The sequence below is a fragment of the Panthera tigris genome, chromosome X (genome assembly GCF_018350195.1).
Source record: "Panthera tigris isolate Pti1 chromosome X, P.tigris_Pti1_mat1.1, whole genome shotgun sequence".
Lineage (NCBI taxonomy): Eukaryota > Metazoa > Chordata > Mammalia > Carnivora > Felidae > Panthera > Panthera tigris.
Window position 1 is genome coordinate 96,128,236 of NC_056677.1, and position 23,345 is coordinate 96,151,580.

The 23,345-nt window shown below is 40.8% G+C and overlaps 1 protein-coding gene across 6 annotated transcripts in view; it reads right to left on the reverse strand.

The window, feature by feature from the left end:
* The window catches only part of KLHL13 (kelch like family member 13), a 199,812-nt gene that overhangs the window by 16,379 nt on the left and 160,088 nt on the right, over window positions 1-23,345 (reverse strand). For all 6 annotated transcript variants that reach the window (XM_042974024.1, XM_042974023.1, XM_042974025.1 and 3 more), the window contains 2 exons: window positions 7,987-8,119; window positions 7,036-7,232 (listed from right to left, as the gene is read on the reverse strand). In XM_042974024.1, coding sequence (XP_042829958.1) covers window positions 7,036-7,232; window positions 7,987-8,119 — 330 coding nt within the window. The remainder of the gene's footprint in view (window positions 1-7,035; window positions 7,233-7,986; window positions 8,120-23,345) is intronic.

Consider the following 23,345-nt stretch of genomic DNA (forward strand, 5'->3'; position numbering starts at 1 on the left):
TTTATTGAAGGGCATTTGGAAAATATCTTCTATATATCAGTATGCTCAGATACAGATACACAAGACTGCAAAAGACCTTGACAGACCACTAGGATATACAGAAAGCTGTCTAGTCTTTTCTTAAAAATCACCAGAGAGGGGCGCCTGGGTGGCTCAGTCGGTTAAGCGGCCGACTTCAGCTCAGGTCATGATCTCGTGGTCCGTGAGGGCTGTGAGTTCGAGCCCCGCGTCGGGCTCTGTGCTGACAGCTCAGAGCCTGGAGCCTGTTTCAGATTCTGTGTCTCCCTCTCTCTGACCCTCCCTGTTCATGCTCTGTCTCTCTGTGTCTCAAAAATAAATAAATGTTAAGAAAAAAAAATTAAAAAAAAAATCACCAGAGAATGATATTTCATAACCTTCCAAATTGTCATCTTCTTAATTTTTTTTAAGGTTTATTTATTTTTGAGAGAGAGACACAGAATGTGAGCAGGGGAGGGGCAGAGACAGAGGGAGACACAGAATCAGAAGCAAGCTTCAGGTTCGGAGATGTCAGCACAAGAGCCCGATGCGGGGCTCGAACTCACGAACCGCGAGATCACGACCCGAGTCAAAGTCAGCCGCTTAACCGACTGAGCCACCCAGGCGCCCCCAAATTGTCATCTTCTTGATAGAAGGACTAAGTATTTTCTATACCCCATGTACAACAGCTATCACGCTGTGGGTATATAACAAAGGTTAAATACTATAATTATTGGCAATATACAAATTAAAGAAGTGACGATAGAGACAACTAAAAATAGAATAGATTTTGAATTGATATAGAAAATTACTAGACCCTTATTAATTTTTAAATGCAACTCAGACAAAAAGTATGGAATAGAAAATTGGTTCTTATGAAGTGCATGTAATCAAAGCTCAAATAATTAATTGTAGACTATAGGGATTATGGAAGCAAAGTCTAGAATAACAGTTAACAATGTGAGCAGACCAAAGTGATGGAATAATGGTAAATGATTTTTGGAAAAATACACGATTATTCAATTATGGTTCATTTTCATCAACCTCTTAGTCATGATTCTTAAAAGTGCTTCAGTTAGCATATACCCAAACATTTAGCCTAGATAGTATTAAATAATGGATGTGTGCAGTAATGTAACATTTAATGAAATTCATGTATATATTAGAATGCATTACATCTTGAAATATAAAATAGGAAGTTTAAAGCTTATTTTAAAAAAACAACTCATAAGTAGAAAGGACTCTAATTTCATCTGAATATATAACCTGGCCCGAATTCCAAGGAAGAGTTATTACAGACATGAATTCAAATACACATTAGTGTTTTAAAGGATATAGAAGCAAAAAAGGACAAAATTTCTCAACCACTTATGAGAACCAGTAAAACTGCTTTTAAAATAATCAAGTGCACATTTCAGTTGCCTTGATATAAAATATTATAAATTCTTCTACTGCAATCAAACAACCTTCATAGGTCACCCTAAAGGCAGTTCCAGAATTTTCACCCTAAAAGCATCAGAATTTTCAAAGTGCTACTCTCATTAACATACTGTCCCTCACTGCGGCTGTATTAAATTGTTCAAATCACACTCGATGCACCCAAACATTTCACTGCCATAATATGATATTTTAATGACAGGTTTCATCAGAAATCAGAAATTCATCAGAAATCAGATGGTATTCTGTTGAAGATCGGTGTGTTACACACATAAACTTCCACTTCGGAAAAAAGCAAAAACTAAAACGAGTCTCTGCTTTTGTAACTCTTAAGAAAAAGTGCAAAGACCAGGGAATTAGCTGGCAAGTTTGGGCGGGGGGGGGGGGGGGCGGGGAGGGGGGATGCTCCTCAGATAGTCCATGTGCCAAAGCGTCCTTGGTGCTGTCTAGTTTATTAAAATGGCAGCCTGGCGTCAAATACAACCACTTCAGAGAGAGAATGCGTGTCCACACACTGGGAAGAAATCAAATGAACGACTGAGGGGGACAGAGGGTGTAGGAAGGACTAGTACTTGGAATATTTAACACCCAGCCCAGTCTGGGTATCTGTGAATGAGAATAGATGCTCAACCATAAACAACCAGTATGTGGGTATCACTTGCCGAATGTCAGCCGTGACAATAAGGGAGTCGAGATTGGTTTGGTGCGGGAGGGGAGGAACGGTTTCGATTCATCGAAAAATTATCTATATGAGTTTTCCTCTAATTTGCATTAAACCTCCCCAAAGGCAAAAAAGAATTATCTGAAAAGACATGTTAATTTTTATGGGTAAATCCAATTTGGATCAAATAAGGAATGTGAAATGCAAGTAGCATACAGGAAATTCTTACATCAAGAAGGATATTCCCAAAGCTTGCTGCTGACGTCATCCCCTAACAGTAAAAGAAACTGTCTTTTCCAATGACTTCTTCTGATTTCCTTCATGTTTCCCTTGAGAGAACTCCTTTACTCTGCCTTTTGCCTCTCCCACATGGGCGCCTTCGTTTTCCACGGTCGCAAACTCTCTATTACCCTCAGTAGCCTCCATAAAAAAACCTCTCTACGTTTCATTGTGAGCTTCCCCACCCGGATCAGTGATGATAAATGTACGAGTGGAACCAAGGCTATACATGCATCAAGGAAAAACAGCAACACAACTTTAAAACAATGAGCTTAAAGAAAGAGTATCACCAAGTCGAAAGCACAATGGCATCTTCGTTCTCGGATTCGATACGCTTTTATATAAAAAGAAAATGGTTCCTTGCTCACCTTCATTCGGGTTTGTTTATTCTGTATAATTGTATATTTCAATTGTCATATTGCCGGTTCAATGACAAACGTCCTGCTTCAGCAACCTTACGTTACAAATTGGGTTTTGTGGGCTGGCCTGAAATCCTCCGTCACAGTGGTTCCGTGGGGGCAGATGCGAGATGTTACAAATTCCAAACAGCAGACAAATGATAAAAAACTTAACGACAACCTGTGTGTAAATCAGGGAATGGCCGCACAGCATTTAGCATGCTGTAGTTATAGAATGTCGTAAAGACGGAAATGAATGCCATTTCTAGGCATGTAACTAAACAGATAATTTTCCATCGTCTCCATGATATCGGAAAGCAAATGTTTTTAAGTTTATTTATTTATTTTCAGAGAGAGAGAGAGAAACAGCGCAAGTGGAGGAAGAACAGAGAGAGAGAGAGACAGAATCCCAAGCAGGCTCCGCACTGGCAGCGCAGAGCCCGACGCATGGCTCGAACTCACAAACCATGAGATCGTGACCTGAGCAGAAATTAGAGTTGGACGCTTAACCAGCTGAGCCTCCCGGACGCCCCGGAAAGCCAATGTTTTTAGAAAATTTTACCTACTCCGCTTTGCATCCTTCACTGTTATCCCTTTGTATCCATTTCATAGTTCTCTTTTCTACAACTACCAGGAAAGTAACATAGCAAGAACAAAAGCACCTGAGCCTATAAACTACAATAGTCATTAACACCCTAAGAGAAAAGCATTGCTGCGAAGGATGGCAAAGCGGGGAGTGGTTCTTGTTCTACGGAGGCTGATGCTCTGTTCTAGAACACTGGTGTTTTTCTATCTCACCAAAGGCGAGGGCGGTTTTATTGTCGTATTTAAAGTCATCACGCAAAACTAACATAAAAACGCTTTGGGGGTTATTTGCCGAGTCACATTTATTGTACCACTGCTCCTTCTCACCCACACAAACAATTAAGAAGGGGATAGACCAGAGTTGTATGGGAAGCTGATTTTTCTTTCTAAAAGCTCAAGCCTAAGTAGTGTTTTGGTTACGTGAAGTATAATCCCACCACATCATTAAAAGCATACACCTATTCGCTCAAAACCTTTGGTTTAAGCACGCAATTCTTAAAACATGAGACCGTCCTATGTAAAAATGATCCATAAAAGTTAGCTTGCGGGAGAACTCAAAACAAATCTACCGTTGAAAAAATACATTATCTAGAAACTTCCAAGGGCTACTCGTGCCTGATCCACTTGCTTGCTGAGAAGGAAAGAGGAAATAAATAGAGTAAGGCTGAACATTTGACTAAGAAATGGAATGCATGAAAGAAGGGATAAGGGAAAAGTTGGATTTTAGATAATCTCTATGCCAATGATCGACCAACTGTTCTCAAAAACTATCATGGATTCTGAGAGGGAGTATTTCCACAGTAAAATCACACAGACATATCCTCAGCAAACAGGATGAAAGACAGGTAAATAGAACGGTGCTAAGAAAAGAGGTGTTTTTCCTCAGAGTTCAGAGAAACTTCGAAAACCGAGAGGAAGGAGTAAACTGTACCACAGGTACGCTTTGTCAGACACAAGCCTCTTCTCCACTAGAAATGGGTTTTAGGAGGTCCGCAGAGGACACTAGGAATGAATAATACAATCTTTAAAGCAATAGTAAGTCTTCATAAAAATGAAGAAATTTCCAAACGGGTAAAGCACGCAGTTACAATAAATGTTTCAAATAGGTTAAAGAACCAACCTCCTAATTACACAAAATGTGTCAATATTGCAAAATTACTTTGATGTCATCTTTAAATAAACTTGTTTTAGAGTTTTCTAGAACACAATCGTTCTTCATACTGTTATTCTGACAACTGTATACTTTTACGACTTTTCATAAATTGTGCTCTATTCCATTTGGTCCTTTCCTTTCAGGTAAAGGAACAGATCGCCGCCCACATCTAAAGGTCTAAGTACTACAATTCGCTATGAGAGAAGAGGTTGACCATGAACGTCTATTATTAATGACCAGTTCCAAAGAAATCATAACACTGTATGTAGTTTGGCTCAGGATGACCACGTGTGTTGCTGAGATCAGTGTAAAAGCAAATGCTGAGAGTATATAAACGTAAGCATTAAGTGTTATTACTAAAGTAATTATTGGACGTGATACACTTAAAAAATACATTCAGTTCATTTTTTTCCTGGGATGAAGGTGTTACATGATGTCAGGGGTACGAACCTAGAAGAAAGGTGCTTACAGGTCCTAAGGGGGAGGGCCTTGTGTGACTAAATTAAAACGAGAGTCGGCGCTCAGATTCAGTACTGACAAGCAGCATCTTGAGAAATACACTTCATGTGGGTTACGCACGTGATAGAGAATAAACAACACTGTAACCCCATACTGCCTTTTGGCTGTTAGTTCAAAAGTTTATAAATAACGGTGAGACAGTAGTATGGATGCTTTAAAATGGAAACACACAAACAAGACACACTTTCCACAGTCCTGTTAAATTAGCTGTGGGCTGACTTTATAAGACAAGGAGTAGCTTATTAATAAAAGCGCTAAGGACACGTTCTCTTAAAACCGAGGGTTTGCAAACTGGGCTCCCGGTTTAGTCAATGCAACTTTTAGAAAGCCTAACAGCAATAATTTACCGATATTAGAATTGGTAGGAGTTTAAATCAAGGGTAGAAAAATGTATTATCTACTCATATAATAAATTAGAAAACATATCAAAATTTACCGCTGCCATAATTCTCCAATTACAAAAGCAAGTTCCATAAACTCCAGAAATCTTCCGGGCAATATCTCCTTGCAACCAAAGCATTTCATTTCCCGGAAGCAGAATTTAAGAGTCTCAAATAGGGCAGTGCCTTCAGGAACCACGTGACCGCTAAGCAGTTCATTGGTAGCTGTGTCTTCTCCTGTCTATTAATAAAGGCTAAAAACCATTCAGTGGGTGATGCGTTTCCATGCAATTAAGACTTATTTTTCTATATGTTGTCACATAAGTATTACTTCTTCTCAAGACCTGGCTCCCATATTTAAGGAAGGAAAAAAAATTACTGAGCCTGGTTTAAAAGGCTTCTAGAAGCTCAGATTATGTTTCCATGGAATTCCATTTAAGAAGTCTGCCTGTATAAAAACATATGAACATCAGGGAAGGGAAGCAAAAATAATATCAAAACAGGGAGAGGGGCAAGACATAAGAGGCTCTTTTTTAAAAAAAGGTTTTTTTTCATGTTTATTTATTTTTGAGAGAGAGAGAGAGACAGAGTGTGAGCGGGGTAGGGGCAGAGAGAGAGGGAGACACAGAATCCGAAGCAGGCTCCAGGCTCCGAGCCATCAGCACGGAGCCCGACGCGGGGCCCGAACTCGTCAACTGCGAGATAATGACCTGAGCCGAAGTCGGACGCTCAACCGACTGAGCCACCCAGGTGCCCCAGGAGACTCTTGAATATAAAGGACAAACTGAGGGCACTGGAGGGGGATGGGCTAGATGGGTGATGGGCATTAAGGAGGACACTCGTTGGGATGAGCACTGGGTGTTATATGTAGGGGATGAATCACTGGATTCTACTCCTGAAATCATGATTACACTATATGCTAACTAACTTCAATGTAAATTAAAAAAAAAAATAATAATAATGGTAAAGATGGCAAATTTTATGGTGTATTTTACCAAAATAAAAAAAATCGGATTAAAAAAAAAACTTATACAAAGTGGAAAAAAAGAAAAAGAAAAAAGAAGCCTGCCTGTATAAAATCGTTAAGGTAAATAAAACCAGATTAAGATATATAACATCAACAAACAGTTTAAAATCTATATCGCTATGGGGTGCCCGGGTAGCTCAGTCGGTTCAGCGTCTGACTTCAGCCCAGGTCATGATCTCGCAGTTCACGAGTTCGAGCCCCACATCGGGCTCTGTGCTGACAGCTCAGAGCCTCGGCCCTGCTTCGGATTCTGTGTCTCCCTCTCCCTCTGCCCCTCCCCGGCTCACATTCCGTGTCTCTCTCTCTCAAAAATAAATAGCATTTTTTTAAAAATTAAAAAATAAAATCTTTATCGTTACGAAGCGCTATCACTGTCTGATGCCATGCGATTACACCACAGATTTCTATTACGTAATTCTGTTTGTAAAAACGCACTGGTACTGTTTTCCTCTCAACTTGCTTCCAGAGCTCGCACTACCTGACGCGCGTCTTGAACGGCCAACGTTTCGTACGCCCACGCAACGAATTTCATCCGTCTCCAAACAGGCGACGTCAGGGTGTCCTGCAGGAAAAGCCTTGAAGCTGTGAGAATGCCTTACCCCAGATATGAGAAACACTTTGCAGAAGTCCAAAACCGGCAGAATCTGTAGAAAACTGGCAGCTTCTAGTGTATCTTGAAGGTTGTCCATGTTAAGGGAAAGCTTTGCAGTGTAAATGAAATCAATAATTTTCCTTAAACCGACTTTGCTCACACCATGAAGCTTAATGCACATTAAATCTTGTTCTTTCATGCCACCTTAAATAAAAAGACAGTCAATTAAACAAGGGTGGATAATTTAATTAAGGTCAAACTCGCTTCTGCCGCCAATTAGATGCGGTGAAATCAAGGCAAAGTTTTATTCTATGCAAGCATTCACGTCAGAGTCAGACTTCTGCATATTTTATAGTTAAAAGAGAGTACTTAAAGAGGAATATCTCTATCCTAATGGAAGTTGTATACAATGCAAGAGCTTCCAGAATGTTCCCCTGTCACTTTGTATCTTTTGACAGATTAAAGATTGTATTAGTGGGACCCAGAGTCTCTGGCAGAGAGAAAAAGAAAAGCTGTGAAATTAAAGTGGACACAGGTATGAAAAAGGTACATCCATTTCCCAAGTTTTAAAAAATGCCACCTACAACCACACATACTGGGTGTATATTCCTTTTTTTTTTTTTTTTAAGTTTATTTATTTTGAGAGAGAGAGAGAGAGAATGAGCGGGAGAGGGAAAGAGACACAGGGGGACAGAGGATCCAAAGCAGGCTCTGTGCTGACAGCAGAGAGCCCGATGTGGGGCTTGAACTCATGAACCCTGAGATCATGACCTAAGTCAAAGTCAGACGCCCAACCGACTAGGCCACCCAGGCGCCCCTGTATATTGCTTTTGAAACTATTTCTTCTGGGAAAGATACAGATCAAAAGAACTGAATTTCACTTTAGAAATAAAAACATTTAAACACGTATTTTCCATATTGTTTTAATGTGGGTGCAGAATGTGACGAGCCAACCTACCTGTGAACATGGCCTTGAAGTAATCACTAGCAGAGGCCATCATGACTCTATGCACAGGGAAGGCGTCATCCGTGTCACCTGGCATCAGGGTCACATCACAAAGCAATCCTTCAAGTCGAAGCTGGTCAAAGCCCTACAACAAGAACGTGAGTTGAGACACTAATCAAGGTTAAACGGATATACACATTTCTGCACACTCAAATCCTGTTTATATATTAATTTGCGTGCAACATATTTAGAACATAAAGCCAACAGAATAATTCCTCAGAAGACAACAACCTATTTGATATGTGACAATGTATATTTAATTCACAGTAGGAAGAAGATAAAATTATGACTGATTTAGATTAAGAACAAATATGGAAAGAGTATATACATTCACTTATTCACGCAACGACTGGTTTTAGCTTATTTTGATGTTTGTTTATTTTTGAGAGATAGAGCATGGTCAGGGGAGGAGCAGAGAGAGGGAGACACAGAATCCGAAGCAGGCTCCAGGCTCTGAGCTGTCAGCACAGAGCCCGACGTGGGGCTTGAACCCATGAACCAGGAGATCATGGCCTGAGCCGAAGTTGGACACTTAACCGACTGAGCCACCCAGGTGCCCCCCCCTTTTTAATATTTATTTATCTATTTTGAGAGAGAGAGAGAGAAAGAGAGAGGGACACCATGAATGGGGGAAGGGCAGTGAGAGAGAGGGAGAGAGAGAGAGAGAGAGAGAGAGAGAATCCCAAGCGGGCTCCACTTTCTGCACAGAGCCTGATGTGGGCCTTGATCTCATGACTGTGAGATCAGACCTGAGTCAAAATCAAGAGTCGGATGCTCAACCGACTGAGCCACCCAGGAGCCCCCCGCCGCCCTCCTACTTTGATCTGTTCTTGGGAGAATAAAACATTTTGTGATTATAATAGGCTGATCAAATGCACAAAAAGAAGAGAATATGTAATTTAATAATAAGGCTCAGAAATGGAGATTTTCACAAGATTTACTCTATAGTTTCAAAACGGTGATGTGTGATTATAAAAAATCATGAAGAAACTCATACAAATTACCTTCCAATATACAACGTAATGCAATAATGTGACACAACAAGAACTAATAGCAAGGAGTGTTCCATCCCCTTCGTATTTTCATGACCCCAAATAAAACTTCTCTTTACGGTTGTGCTTCACGAATTTAAGAAGCAAAAGGCATGACATACTGACGGATGCAGTTTTAGAAATACTGATGCTACACATATGTATAATATAAATCTCAGTCTAAACATCTCATCATAATCTTTAAATTGCTTTTTAAAGCAAATGCTTGCATCCACAGAACTAGAACTTCAAAGAGATAATGTGATCCAGCCACTTTCTCTCTGGAGAGAGACAGTAATGTTTTTATTCCAAAAATATTTATACATTATACATATACTTTAAACAGGATTATGTATCATATTTTTCTTTCTCCAACAGTGACTGACATATGTTTCTGTTCACAAATATCGACTCTTTCACAAACGCCTCTTTTCTTCTATAAACACAAACATTATATACCCCACCCTCGGTATTTTCCATTTCCCATCGCTAAATGATCCACAAGGGCTTGGCTTTTTTCTCTTTCAGATAAATTGCAAGTTAAAAAAAAAAAAGAAATATCTGCTTGTTATAAAAGTACAGGATATAAATGGAAAACCAAAACTCTACTACTGTTACTTACTTACAGGAAGTAACTACCACTAACAGCTTGGGATATATACGTCCAGGCCTCTTTTTTCTTTCTTTATTATTTTTTTTAATTTTAGAGTGGAGGCGGGGCAGAGGGAGAGAGACTCTCAAGCAGGCTCCACGCTCAGCACCGAGCCTGACATGGGGCTCGATCCCACAGCCCTGACATCATGACCTGTGTCGAAATCAAGAGTTGGATGCTCAACCAACGGAGCCACCCAGGTGCCCCAGGCCTCTTTCTATACATATGCATAATCTATCGTTTGCTTGTGTGTGTGGGAGGCGGGGGGGGGGGGGGGGGGGAGGAGGGGTGTGAGTGTGTGTGTGTATGTGTGTGTGTGTATGTATATATATATATACATATATATATATATATGTACAATGACAACTTTTGCCATTACGAGCAATGTTGCAAGAAAGCTCCTCGTACATACCCTCACTCGTGTAAGTAGATCTTGTGGGCATCACTTGTAAAAGTGGAACTGTTGGTTTGGAGAAGATGTACCGTGAAAGTTTTAGAAGCTTCTGGCAAGTTGAAGCATACGGTTTATCTTGGGAAACTGATTATGCCCTGGGCACTGGCAAAAAAAGACCCCAAAATACCAATGAAGTGAGACTAGGCACTCTATGCCACCTTGCTTTATTTTTATTCATGAAAAAATTTCTGAATCTTCTCGAAGGTGTACATACAGAGATAATGCCTGTGAAAGGCAATCATGGCTTATTCTGTCAAAAGCAGTGATTGCATCCAATCCGTTGTCTTCTTCTACTAAAACAACAATAAAAAAAAAAAAAAAAAAAAAAAAAAACCTTGGTTCATTTGCTGCCCCTTCTGTCTTTAAAATATTCCTACAGATATTTCATACTGGGAACTGCGTAATGTCAGTACGCTCCACGCCTACTATTTATTATTCCTTCTTGTTCCTTTTGAAAAAAGGAAGAGCGAATACTTCCCGTATCATTATCTGTGTCATTTCTCATTTTGTCCATATTCTATTAAAACTGCCTGTTGAGGTACAGACTCAATCCTCACGATTTGGACAGCCCGGCCAAGTCACCAGGAGCTGTCATCCTCTTCACAAACCTGATCGTTTTGTTTCCCTTTGCACTGTCTTAAAAAAGAAAAAAAATCCTCTACCCTTCCTCAGTATAATCTGGCGTCCCCCAAGAAAGGAAGCTGAAGCTCGTAGGCCACTTTTATCGCACTCTGAATATCTTCTATTCTAAGCTTAATTTACCTACCTTTGGCAAAGTGTCTGGTTTGTGAGGTTTTGCCTTTATTTTTACTGCCTATAAAGTAGTTTCCCTTTTTGTATATTTCACAGCCTTTACTTTCAAATGTGTAAATGAACAATCCTGCCATCCAATTCCGTATTTGCCAATTTTATTCCTGACTATTGCTATCTGAATCCAAATAAGAATCTGTCGATTCAGATTATATTCATACAGATTCTAAATATCTTCTTGGCGTGCTGTTATCTGTATATCCCAGCTTTGTCTAAAGAGACTACAGTTCTCTACAGATAACAGCGTGCTAACAAGATATTTAGAATCTGTATGTTGTTAGTTTCTCTAAACAACTTTTATACTCTAATCTTGTGAAGGGTGCACACATTCAAAGAGAGGGGGAGGTCATTCTCCACAGGTCTTACCTGCCTTCTATAGAATTATCTTTCGCTTTTACTCTTATACATTTCCTCCCCCATTCAACTCGAGGAAGACTCTCAAAGACACCCTGATGGGGCGCCTGACTGGTTCAGTCGAAAGAGCATGCAACTCTTGATCTCGGGGTCGTGAGTGTGAGCCCCATGTGGGATGTACGGATTACTTGAACAAATAAAACAAAACTTAAAAAAAAAAAAAGATCCCCTGCACACTTAAAATGTGTCCTTTTAATATAAAATCATTTTCTTCCACCACATTTGTACTCATTCCTCTTGTCAAAATGCTATAAGGCGTGTTGTCTGTTTCCATATGCTAGTTCACTCTCTATCGATACAGCTCTGGTTTACGCAAAACTGAGCAAAGTTTCCAGTTTTTTAGAGTATCTGTAAAATGGTTCCTATTGCTTTAAACTAAACTTCTTTCTGCCCCAATCCATATCTTAGTTCTCGATTTTTCTATTTCTTCTGGGCCTTGGGTTCCATTGATGTGGAGATTATTATCTGTTCTTGGCTTCTCTACTCTAATGTTTCCCTTTCCCCCTCCTATAACTCTTCCCATATCTATTCTTTTCTTCTTCACATCCTTTGGGGGAAAAAAACCAGAGCATTAAAAAAAAAACAACCCTTTTTCTATCCCCTGTATTAAACTAACCCAATGTATCAAAACTTCAATTCCTATTAAATAAGGGTGCCTAACTGGCTCAGTTGGTTAAGCGTCCAACTCTTGACCTCAGCTCAGGTCATGATCTCTTGGTTCGTGAGTTTGAGCCCCGCATCGGGCTCTGTGTTGACAGTGCAGATCCTGCTTGGGATTCTCTCTCTCCCCTTCTCTCTCTGCCCCTGCTGTGCACGTGCTCTCTCACTCTCTCTCTCAAAATAAATGAAATGAACTTAAAAAAATATTTTTTGTTAAGAAAATTGTTTTAAATAGAGGGAGGTACCTATATAATACCTGAAGGACTGAGACATCTTAAATGAACGTGATAAATTTTTAAATGATCATATTAAAATACAAGGGGATATGCGTTGACGTTACACAACCATAATATAGAAACCGTATGAGCTACAAGTAATTACTACCAAAAGTTGGTTGAATGTCGATAGCTTTCATTTTTCTTTCTTAAAAATTTTTAATGTTTATTTATTTTTGAGCGAGAGAGAGATGGAGAGACAGAGCATAAGTGGAAGAGGGGCGGAGAGAGAGAGAGGGAGACACAGAATCCAAAGGAGGCTCCAGGCTCTGAGCTGTCAGCATAGAGCCCGACACAGGACTCGACCCCATGAGCAGTGAGATCGTGACCTGAGCCGAAGTTGGACGCTTAACCGACTGAGCCACCCAGGCGCCCTGAATGTCAACAGCTTTCAAATTAAATATAATGTCATTGTGAAAAAGTCTAGAATGATAATTTCAGGTATTAAAAAGCAATCTGGGAAGCAAATCTTTCCATTAAATTCTGCACTGGAAGTAACTCACTAGCATATTGTATCTAGTTTTGATCAGTGTAATTTTGAAAAGGAAGTAGGAGAAGAAGGAAACACATCCTGAGAAGAGCAATAAAGAGTATTAGTGGAAAACAGGTTTTACACACAAAGATAAAGGAACTAAAGAAAAGAAGGTTAGGGGTGCCTGGGTGGCTCAGTCAGTTGAGCGACTGACTTCAGCTCAGGTCATGATCTCACGGTTTGTGAGTTCGAGCCCCATGTCCGGCTCTGTGCTGACAGCTCAGAGCCCGGAGCCTGCTTTGGATTCTGTGTCTCCCTCTCTCTCTGCCCTCCCCCGCTCATGCTCTGTCTCTCTCTGTCTCAGAAATAAACATTAAAAAAGAAAAGAAAAGAAAAGAAAGTTAAAGAATGGGTTTTTTCCCAGTCTCTAAGTAAATATAATGCATTTGATGAAAACAATGCCATATCCATGTTTAATTCAGAGGACACAAAAGGAACAGATGCATGTTTAAAGTAAAAGAGATCTATAGACTGGATATAAAAGTTTATATTAATATTAATTAAACTGTTCTTATTATACAACATTGCCTAGAGCCTAAATACTTCTAAGGGCTTTGTATCAGCACTATATCACAATATAGGAATTTACAGATTTGTTTTGTTTTGTTTCTTTAAAGAAATTTTTTTTTAATTAGTTTTCTTTATTTTTGAGAGGCAGAGAGAGACAGAGCACGTGGGGAGGAGGGGCAGAGAAGGAGGGAGACATAGACTCGGAAGCAGGCTCCGGGCTCTGAGCTGTCAGCACAGAGCCCGACGCGGGGCCCAAACGCACGAACCGCGAGATCATGACCTGAGCTGAAGCCGGACACTTAACCGACTGAGCCACCCAGGCGGCTCTGTTTTGTTTTGTTTCTTAAGGTTTTATTTTTAAGTAATCCCCATACCTAACGTGGGGCTCGAACACACAACCCCGAGATCAAGAGTCGCAAGCACTACTGACTGAGCCAGCCAGGTGCCTCTGGAATTTAAAGATCTATTTTTTTTTAATGGCCCAGCTCAACGGTTCAACCTTATTTTTCATTATTTCAGGTTGTTCTCTAGACTGGTTCATCGGTAAAAACCAGGCTTACCTTTTTTCTAGTCCCTTTATATATGCCATTATTTTTCACATACAATAGCTTCCCTCCTTCAAAGCCCAGTTCAAATTTGACCTCCTTTGTAAAGCTATCTCTAACCAAATCTCCAAAATAATCAGGCACCGTTAGCCTGAGTCTCACAATTTGGCATTTAATTATAGCCTCTAGATTTTTTTGTTTCCAGCAAAGATAAAAGAACAGGGACTGGATTTACCTTACCTCTTGAAACAACTTAAAACCAGACAAAATATATGAAAAAACAAAACAAAACAAAAAAAAACAGTAAAAGACTGGATGAAGGAGAGGGATCTGCGAAAGATGAGAAGCAAGTTAGATGAGCCCCATGATTGTTCTGGACTTTCCAAGACAGAGGTACAGGGAGGAGGAACCCACATGAAGCATGGCATTCTCCCTGCGAATGTCGAGGGAGTTAAGGCAGCTAGGTTTGTAGGGCAGAACACAGGAGAAGAGATCTGCAGAGACAGAGGGCTACGGAGATCAAAAAACAGTCTCCCTCAAAAATAAATAAAATGGGGGCGTCTGGGTGGCTCAGTCGGTGGAGCATCCGACTTCAGCTCAGGTCATGATCTCACGGTTCGTGAGATCGAGCCCCGTGTCGGGCTCTGTGCTGACAGCTCAGAGCCTGGAGCCTGCGTCGTATTCTGTGTCTCCCCCTCTCTCTGCCCCTCTCCCGCTCACACTTTGTCTCTTTCTCTCAAAAATAAATAAACATTTAAAAAAATTTAACAAAAAAAAAAAAAAGAAAGAAAGAAAGAAAGAAAGAAAGAAAGAAAGAAAGAAAGAAAGAAAGAAAGTAAAGCTGGCGTGAGGTGCCCAGCTGGCTCAGTTAGAACATGTGACTCTTAATCTCAGGGTCATGAGTCCAAGGCCAATGTTGGGCACAAAGCTTAGTGGAAAAACAAAAAACAAAAAACAAAAAAACCTGGCATGACCATAAAATAAGGCAAAATAGATTTCTGAGGAAAGAATATTTATTATCGGTCTGATGAAAGACTTCAGCTTCCTCCTTAAGAAACTAGAAATTGAGGTGCCTGGGTGGCTCAGTCGGTTAAGCAGCCAACTCTTGATTTTGGCTCAGGTCATGATCTCACAGTTTGTGAGTTCAAGCCCCACCCCGGACTCAACACAGATAGTGCAGAGCCTGCTTGGGATTCTTTCTCTCTCTCTCTCTCTCTCTCTCTCTCTCTCTCTCTCTCTCGTGCGCGCGCGCTTTCTCGCTCTGCCCCTCCCCCTGCTTGCTTGCTCTCTCTCAAAATAAATAAACATTGAAAACTAAAAGAAACTAGCAGTTAAAGAGCAGCTTAATCACCAAAAGCAGGAAAATGGAAATAATAAAGATCAGAGAGGAAACTGATGAAATGTAATATAGAAAGAGAAAAACAACAACAATAAAACCCAAAAAGGTTTGGTTCTTTGAAAAGATCCATATGTTTGATAAAACTCTAGTTAGATTAGGGAAATAAAGAGAAAAAACACAAATTACCAATACCAGGATTGAGAGAGGTGAGATTACTAGACATTGTATAGCTTTTAAAAGAATAGTGAGTAAATATGAACAATTGTATGCCAATACACTTGACAACTCAGTTGAAATGGATAAATTCCTTGAAAGACACGGGCTGCTAAAGATAACTCTACAAGAAATAAATAACCCGAATAGCTATATGTCTACTATAAAACTGAATTTTCTCTGGTGAATTCCATGAAACATTTAAGGAAGAAATATCACCAGTTCTACAGAAACATATCCAGAAAATTAAGAGGTGGGAACATGTGTCAACTCATTCGACAAAGCCAGCATTATGCTAATATCGACAAAGCCAGCATTATCTTTTTTTTTAAATTTTTTTTAACATTTATTTATTTTTGAGACAGAGAGAGACAGAGCATGAACGGGGGAGGGTCAGAGAGAGGGAGACACAGAATCCGAAACAGGCTCCAGGCTCCGAGCTGTCAGCATAGAGCCCGACGCGGGGCTCGAACTCACGGACTGCGAGATCATGACCTGAGCCGAAGTCGGCCGCTCAACCGACTGAGCCACCCAGGCACCCCGCCTGCATTATCTTAATATCAAAACCAGACAGAGATAAGAAAACTAAGAAGACTAAAACCAAAATTCCTCATGAGTACAGATGGAAAAATTCCTACAATTTTAGCAAATCAAATGTAATAATATATAGAAAGAAGATAATACATCATGGGGTTTGTTCCTTCAGTGTATGGTTGCTTTAGCCTTCAAAAATCAATCAACATAATTCACAGTATTAGCAGACGAACCAAGAAAAATGATGAGATCATCTCGATAGGTGCAAAAAAGCATTTGACAAAATGCAACATCCATTTCCGATGAAAAACACCGAACAGGACTCTCAGCCAATTATGAACAGAAAGGAACTTCCTCAAGCCTATAGCTAGCATCATAATTAATGGTCAAAGAATGAATGCTCCCCACCCCCACAAATATCAGCAAAAAAGCAAGAATGTATACGCAACCGCTGCTAATCGACATTTTTCTGGAGTTTCCGTGTAGTGCAGTAAGGCAAGAAAATGGAATAAACAGCATCAGACTGGGAAAAAAAGAAACAAAAGTATCTTTATTTATAGGGAAAATGACCGTCTACGTGGAAAACCCCACAGAATCTACCAACAGCCTCCCAGAGTAAGTCAGTTTGTCAAGATTGCAAGACACAAGGTCAATAATCATCAACACATTGTATTATTCTATACTGGCAACAAACAATCAGAAATGGAAATCCTGTATTAGGGCATCTTTATCGGTTGGTACGTGTTGTTACTTCAATATACGCTAAATAATAACAACAATGACAACATCTCATTTGAGAGCGTAGGATAAGAAGATACTAACGTAGACTGAAAGTCGTAAAGATACACACTCAACTGTGGAAGGATTAGAATACCTTACTGTATCCTACCTGTCCCGAGTACCGAAAAAGCTATTCCCAAGAAAAATCACACACTCATTTCTCTATTTGGGCAGCCATTTAGGAAACTGAAGTAAAAAAATTACAAGTTTCATTTTGATAAAAACTTCAACCATCTAGATTATGGGAGCTCTTCTTTTATCAAATAGATTATTTCACTTAGCATAAAACCCTCTAGGTCCATCCATGTTGTCACAAATGGCAAGACCTCGGCCTTTTTTATGGCTGAGTCATATTTCATTATATATATGTGTGTATATACGTATATATCCCACATCTTCTTTGTCCATTTATCTATTATGCTTCACTTGCTTATGTTAACAGCACATTTTTAGTTTTAAATTTTTTTAAGGAAACTCTACACCGAACAGGGGGCTTGAACTCACGACCCCAAGATCAAGAGTCCCATGCTCTACTCACTGAGCCAGTCAAGTGCCCCAGCAATACATTTTTAAGATGTTTATTTTATGATCACAAAAGTTTAAAATAGGGTAGAGGTCATCAACACGACGTGATCAGCAACCCAAACATCTACCTTAGGATAAGCATTTCGGAAAGTGGGTCCACTGGAAGGCCACACCAGCTAATTTGTATAGGCTCTTGGGATAATTCATTTCTTTAACGTTGCACTATACAGATAATAGTCTGAGACTATAAAATGATCTTTCATTGGTTTCGCAACTAAAACTGGGTAGAAAAAAGAATAGATAGATAAAAACGGAGAAAAATATAGAAAGAGCAGTCTGGTAGGTATCGGTCTTAACCTGAGAAAATGCCAATTAGGAACCTAGACACCCAGAGCCGGGAGGCAGTTTGAAACTCCGTAGGTCTGAGTAAGCACAGCCAACAGTCAAGAAATAATTTGTTGTGGGGCGCCTGGGTGGCTCGGTCGGTTGACTTCGGCTCGGGTCATGATCTCGCGGTTCGTGGGTTTGAGCACCACGTCTGTCTCTCTGGTGTGAGCGCAGGACCTGCTTTGCATCCTCTGTCTCTCTCTCTCTCTCTCTCAAAAATAAATAAACATTTTTTTAAAAAAAGAAATGTTGTTTCTACCTAGGTAAATATTCTACAATTAATATACACGGCCACTAGCTGAAACGTGGTACTACAGTTATGGCCTCCCTTGTCCTAACAAGGATGTGTCCAACCGGCAGTTGGCAATTTTTTTTCTCTGTTTCGTTTGTTTGCTTTGTTTTCTTCCTGATTTTTCTAATTATGCCAGAAGACGTTCCGCATAATTTTACTATTTCTATTAAGAATAAAACCTTTATGGGGCGCCTGGGTGGCTCAGTCGGTTGAATGTCCAACTCTTGATTTTGGATCAGGTCATGATCTCAAGGTCCCTGAGTTCGAGCCCCGCATCAGGCTCCACACTGACAGTGTGGAGCCTGCTTGGGATTCTCTCTCCCTGACCCTCCCCTGCTCACACTCCCTCTCTCTCTCTCAAAATATCCAAATAAACTTAAAAAAAGAAAGAATAAAATCTTTATGGGGCACCTGGCTAGCTCAATCTGAAGACCATGGGACTTTTTCTTCTCACTTTAGTGGACTTTTTATTACAGAGCTGTTAAGCATAAAGTGATACATCTTTTCTCTCTCTTTAGTTAACACGGGCAAATGTTCATTTAGTAATGTCACCTCAACCAGTTTATTGCTGACATTTATTAGCAAGTCAGGAGCTAATACTCTGAGGATACCTCACCCGTGTTTGACTTCTAGATCACTGTTTATCTCGGGGTTGTGAGTTCAAGCCTCACGTTGGGTGCAGAGATTACTTTTAAAAAAATCTTAAAAAAAAAAAAGAATAGAATCTTTGCTCTATCATTCACAACAAATTATCTGTCAGCCGTAGTTAATAAACGTTCTTACATTTAACCGTCAATGAAAACTTAGTATTGACAGACATTATGTTTAAAAAGATGATAGAGTTTAGAGCAAGATCAGAAGAAACTAATCGTAAAAACAGATTATACAAACAAGTTTACAGTCAGAAAACCTGTGTTCAAGCTCCCTGAGCTTCAGTTTCCCGATCTATAAAATGGAGACAATTCTTGGGTTTTCTGCCTCCCAATGTTGTTTAAAGCATCAATGAAGCAAGTATACATGAAAGTTATTATAACTGCCACTCAAATTCGTTTATTCCACAAACAATACCAATAGTAGCAACGAAAAGCACGGAGTACTTTCTCTGTGCCGGCTAATGGGCTAGGCTCTTTGTATATATTATCTCTTTTAATGACAGTAATAAATATAACAATAATAACGATGATGATGACGACGACGGGCCCTTGTTAAGCATTCACCATGTACCCCAGCACTAGATCGTAGGCATACAGAAACAAGAAATTGGGCCCTGGGAGTTGTGGATCGCACCGATAGGTCATATTAACGAGGACGCAGAGGAAGGAAGAGAAGCCACTAACTCTGCCTGGCTCACACGAACTCTAGCTTCAAAAGGCATTTAAAGTAGCTGTCAGGGCAACAGGCCAATGGGAGGGACCGTTTTAAGAGGTCCCGCGCTGCAGGATTACCCACGGCATAACTGCAGTGGGAAGGACATGAGTTGAGGGCAAAACCAGAATTCCAGTTTTATTATGTACATTTTAAGATGGGGATCATTATGGGGTACCTGGGTGACTCAGTTGAGCGTCCGACTTCGGCTCAGGTCATGATCTCGCAGTTCGTGGGTTCGAGCCCCGCACCGGGCTCTGTGCTGACAGCTCGGAGCCCGGAGCCTGCTTCAGATTCTGTGTCTCCCTCTCTCTCTGCCCCTCCCCTGCTCACGCGCTGTCTCTCTCAAAAATAATAAAATAAACATTAAAAAAAAAAAGATGGGGATCATTATGTGTAAGTAGGGGTTAACTAGAAACAAAAAGGACAATAAAGGCATTTCAGGAAGAGGAAATGGGTGCAAAGACCGAAGTGTGGAAAAATACATATGTTAAGAGAACGGCGACAAGTCCCAAGTCTCCCAGCGTTTGCCTTGACTATCTGTCCTGTGAACTCTACTAAGGTAAAGCAGAAACAAAGATCAGATGATTGAATGCATAAAGCACAGGGGATTGGCAAGGCAACTATGACAGAACAGAGGACTACAAAACCAAAGGTGCTGGGAGAGGGGTCCCTGGGTGGCTCGGTCGGTTGAGTATCTGACTCCTGATTTTGGCTCAGGTCATGATTTCATGGGTCGTGAGTTCGAGCCCTGCGTCGGGCTCTTTGCTGACAGTGTGGAGCCTGCTTGGGATTTCTCTCTCCCTCTCTCTCTCTGCCCCTTCCTGACTTGCTCTCTCTCTCTCTCTCTCTCTCTCTCTCTCTCTGTGCCCCACACCTCTCTGTCTCTCAAAAAATAAACTTAAAAAAAAAAAAAGAAAGTTGCGGGGAGAAAATACTTGCAAATCATGTTCCCATAAGGGATTTGTATCTAGAATACATAAAGAACTCTCCCGACTGAATAATAAGAAGATAAATAACCCAACTAAAAATGGGGCAAAGGATCTGAACGGGGGGGGGGGGGGTTCTTCAAAGATGATGCAGACACAAATGGCCACGAGCACAAACGAAAAGACGCTCAACATCACTGGCAATCAGGGAAGGACAAATCGAGACCCTGAGATCCCGCTTCACACCTACCAGGACGGCTAGAATCAAAAAGACAGAAAATTAGTGTTGGCAAGAATACGGAAAAATCGGAATCCTCACGCATTGTGGGTGGGAATGTAAAACGGAGTCTCCTGGGATTTGTGCGAGGGTCTAGGAATCCAAGCCTATTAGGGATGAAAATTCTTAAGGCACTTTCTTCGACAGCCTAGTTTGCTACATAAAGCCTGTTTAATGGAGACGAGGAATCTGCAAGAGCCGATCCTGCCAACCACACGGATGCCTTCTTTGGCACACCCATCACTCGAGGTCAGCTACCTTTCCTCCGACACGTTCCGTTTGGCTCAAATGAGAGGGATATTTGGTTTTTTTTTTTTTTTAATTTTTTAATGTTTATTTTTGAGAGAGAAAGAGAGAGCGCACGTACACACCAGGGGTTGGAGAGGCGGCGGGGGGGGGGGGGGGGCGGAGGATCCAAAGCAAGCTCTGTGTTGATAGCGGGGAGCCCGATGCGGGGCTTGAACTCAAGAACCGTGAGATCACGACCTGAGCCGAAGTCGGATACTCAACGGGCAAAGCCATCCAGGTGCCCCCAAATGAGTATTTATTATGCATCTTACTTTAATTGTCGCATTTCATCCTCACATCCCCTACCCATATCACAGATAAGGAAACTGGCCCAGAGAGGAGAGAAGATTCCCGAAGTCACATAATCAGCTGGTGGTACAATGAGGATTCCGGTTTGGGCCAAAACTCACACCTTTCCCACTAGAGTCGGTAAATCCTGCTGAGTGAGACTTCATGAAACGGCTTCTCCCCAGGGATCCCTTCCCCTGACAGCTACTTTGAAGGCCTTTTGGAGCTGAAGTTTGTAGGACTGCTAACTTTAAAACAATGATAACATTTACACATGAAACACTTCTCTCACTTGTTCCCTTGACAACCACACACCTAAGATCAGATATGGAAAAAAGTTCTCTGTCAGTGCTTGTAGGGAAAAATCGCCGTTTGTGAGGACATCATTTTTAATTGACTTTGAAAGACAGCAAGGGTCCGCCAACAGCAGTAAGAGGCCCGTAGTTCTCAGCCACCACAGAAAGTAGCATCATCACCACAAAAAAAGGCCAGTCGATGAAAGGTCACCTTTCCTCGATACAAAGTTTCTAGTTCCTTTCACATCACTGTCCCTCCTGAACTAAAACGCCATATAGCTAAGTGTCTAAGACTCAGCTATATGTGTTTCACCAACAACTTAATATATATTAATAAATATTAATAATTATATTGATTCATAAATATTAATAATTATATTGATTCATAAATATAATAACAAATTATATATATATTAGGCAGGAGCAAAGGAGAGACTGTCTGCCAGCAATGGTATTTTGTAAATTACACAGGTGACACCCAAGAATATTTCCATTGTAAAAAAAATTAAACAGGGCCGGGATTGTACAGGGCAGAAAGCATTAAGACAACATTCACCAGCCACCCTGATGCTTCCAGACCTTTGGCTGTGCATTTATGTTCATATATAGGGACACATATTATCTATTTTTTCTACCAATAGATGGGATTATGTGATACATGTTGTCCTGTAACTTTCTAATTGATGATGATGATCTAGCTAACATACCACACAACTCACTCATTTATAGTGTAGAATTCCGCCGTTTGGGGTACATTCAAGATAACACGTGCAACCGTATCCACAAATTTAGGATATTTTTGGCATCTCAAAAAGAAACCCTGGGCCCCGTAGCACCCTCATAATCCTCACATTCTCTCCAACCCAAAGCAACCACTAGTCTACTTCCTGTCTCTATGGATTTCCCTGTTCTGGCCACTTTGTATGAATGGAAGAATATTTCTTTTTTTTTCAATTTTTTTTTAATGTTTATTTATTTTTGAGAGAGACAGAGACAGAATGCGAGTGGGTTGGGGCAGAGAGAGAGGGAGACACAGAATCCGAAGCAGGCTCCAGGCTCTGAGCTGTCAGCACAGAGCCCGACGTGGGGCTCGAACTCACGAGCTGTGAGATCATGACCTGAGCCGAAGTCGGACGCTTAACCAACTGAGCCACCCAGGCACCCCCACAGCCGAAGAATATTTCATCGTGTGCAGATGCCGCCTCTGTCCTGCCCCTTTTTTCATTTAACATATTCTTTGGTAATGTTTTTAATGTTTATTTTTGAGAGAGAGACAGACAGAGAGAGAGAGAGCACAAGTGGGGGAGGGACAGAGAGAGAGGGAGACACAGAATCCGAAGCAGGCTCCAGGCTCTGAGCTGTCAGCACAGAGCCCGATGGGGGGCTTGAACTCACAAACCACGAGATCATGACCTGAGCTGAAGTCGGATGCTCAACCGGCTGAGCCACCGAGGTGCCCCTATATTCTTTCCATTCTTACACACAGATTTACTTCACCCTCTTTGGTGACTGCAAAGTATTACATAGTTCTTATGCAACATAATTTCTGTAAGCATTTCCCTGTTGATGGATATATAAGATACTCCACATGTTTCCCCATTAAAACAATAGCTTATCACGCACCATATGATACATAGGGAGAAAGGGAGAGGCCATCTTTCTTGGTGGAAGAAGGACCCTGTCTCTAGAATAGTTGTTCTAAAGGTATGTTCCTTGGCTCTGCAGCACCACCTGGGAAAGTGTTAAAAATACATGTATCTGAGTTTCTGATTTCAAAACGCTGGGGTAGGGCCCAGTGCTCACTGTTTCTACAAGCCTTCCTCCTGGTGATTCTGACATGCTTGAGGACCACTGTCCTAAATCTGCATCACTGCACTAAAGTGCCTTCCATTATCTGGTTTAAAGGCCATTTGAA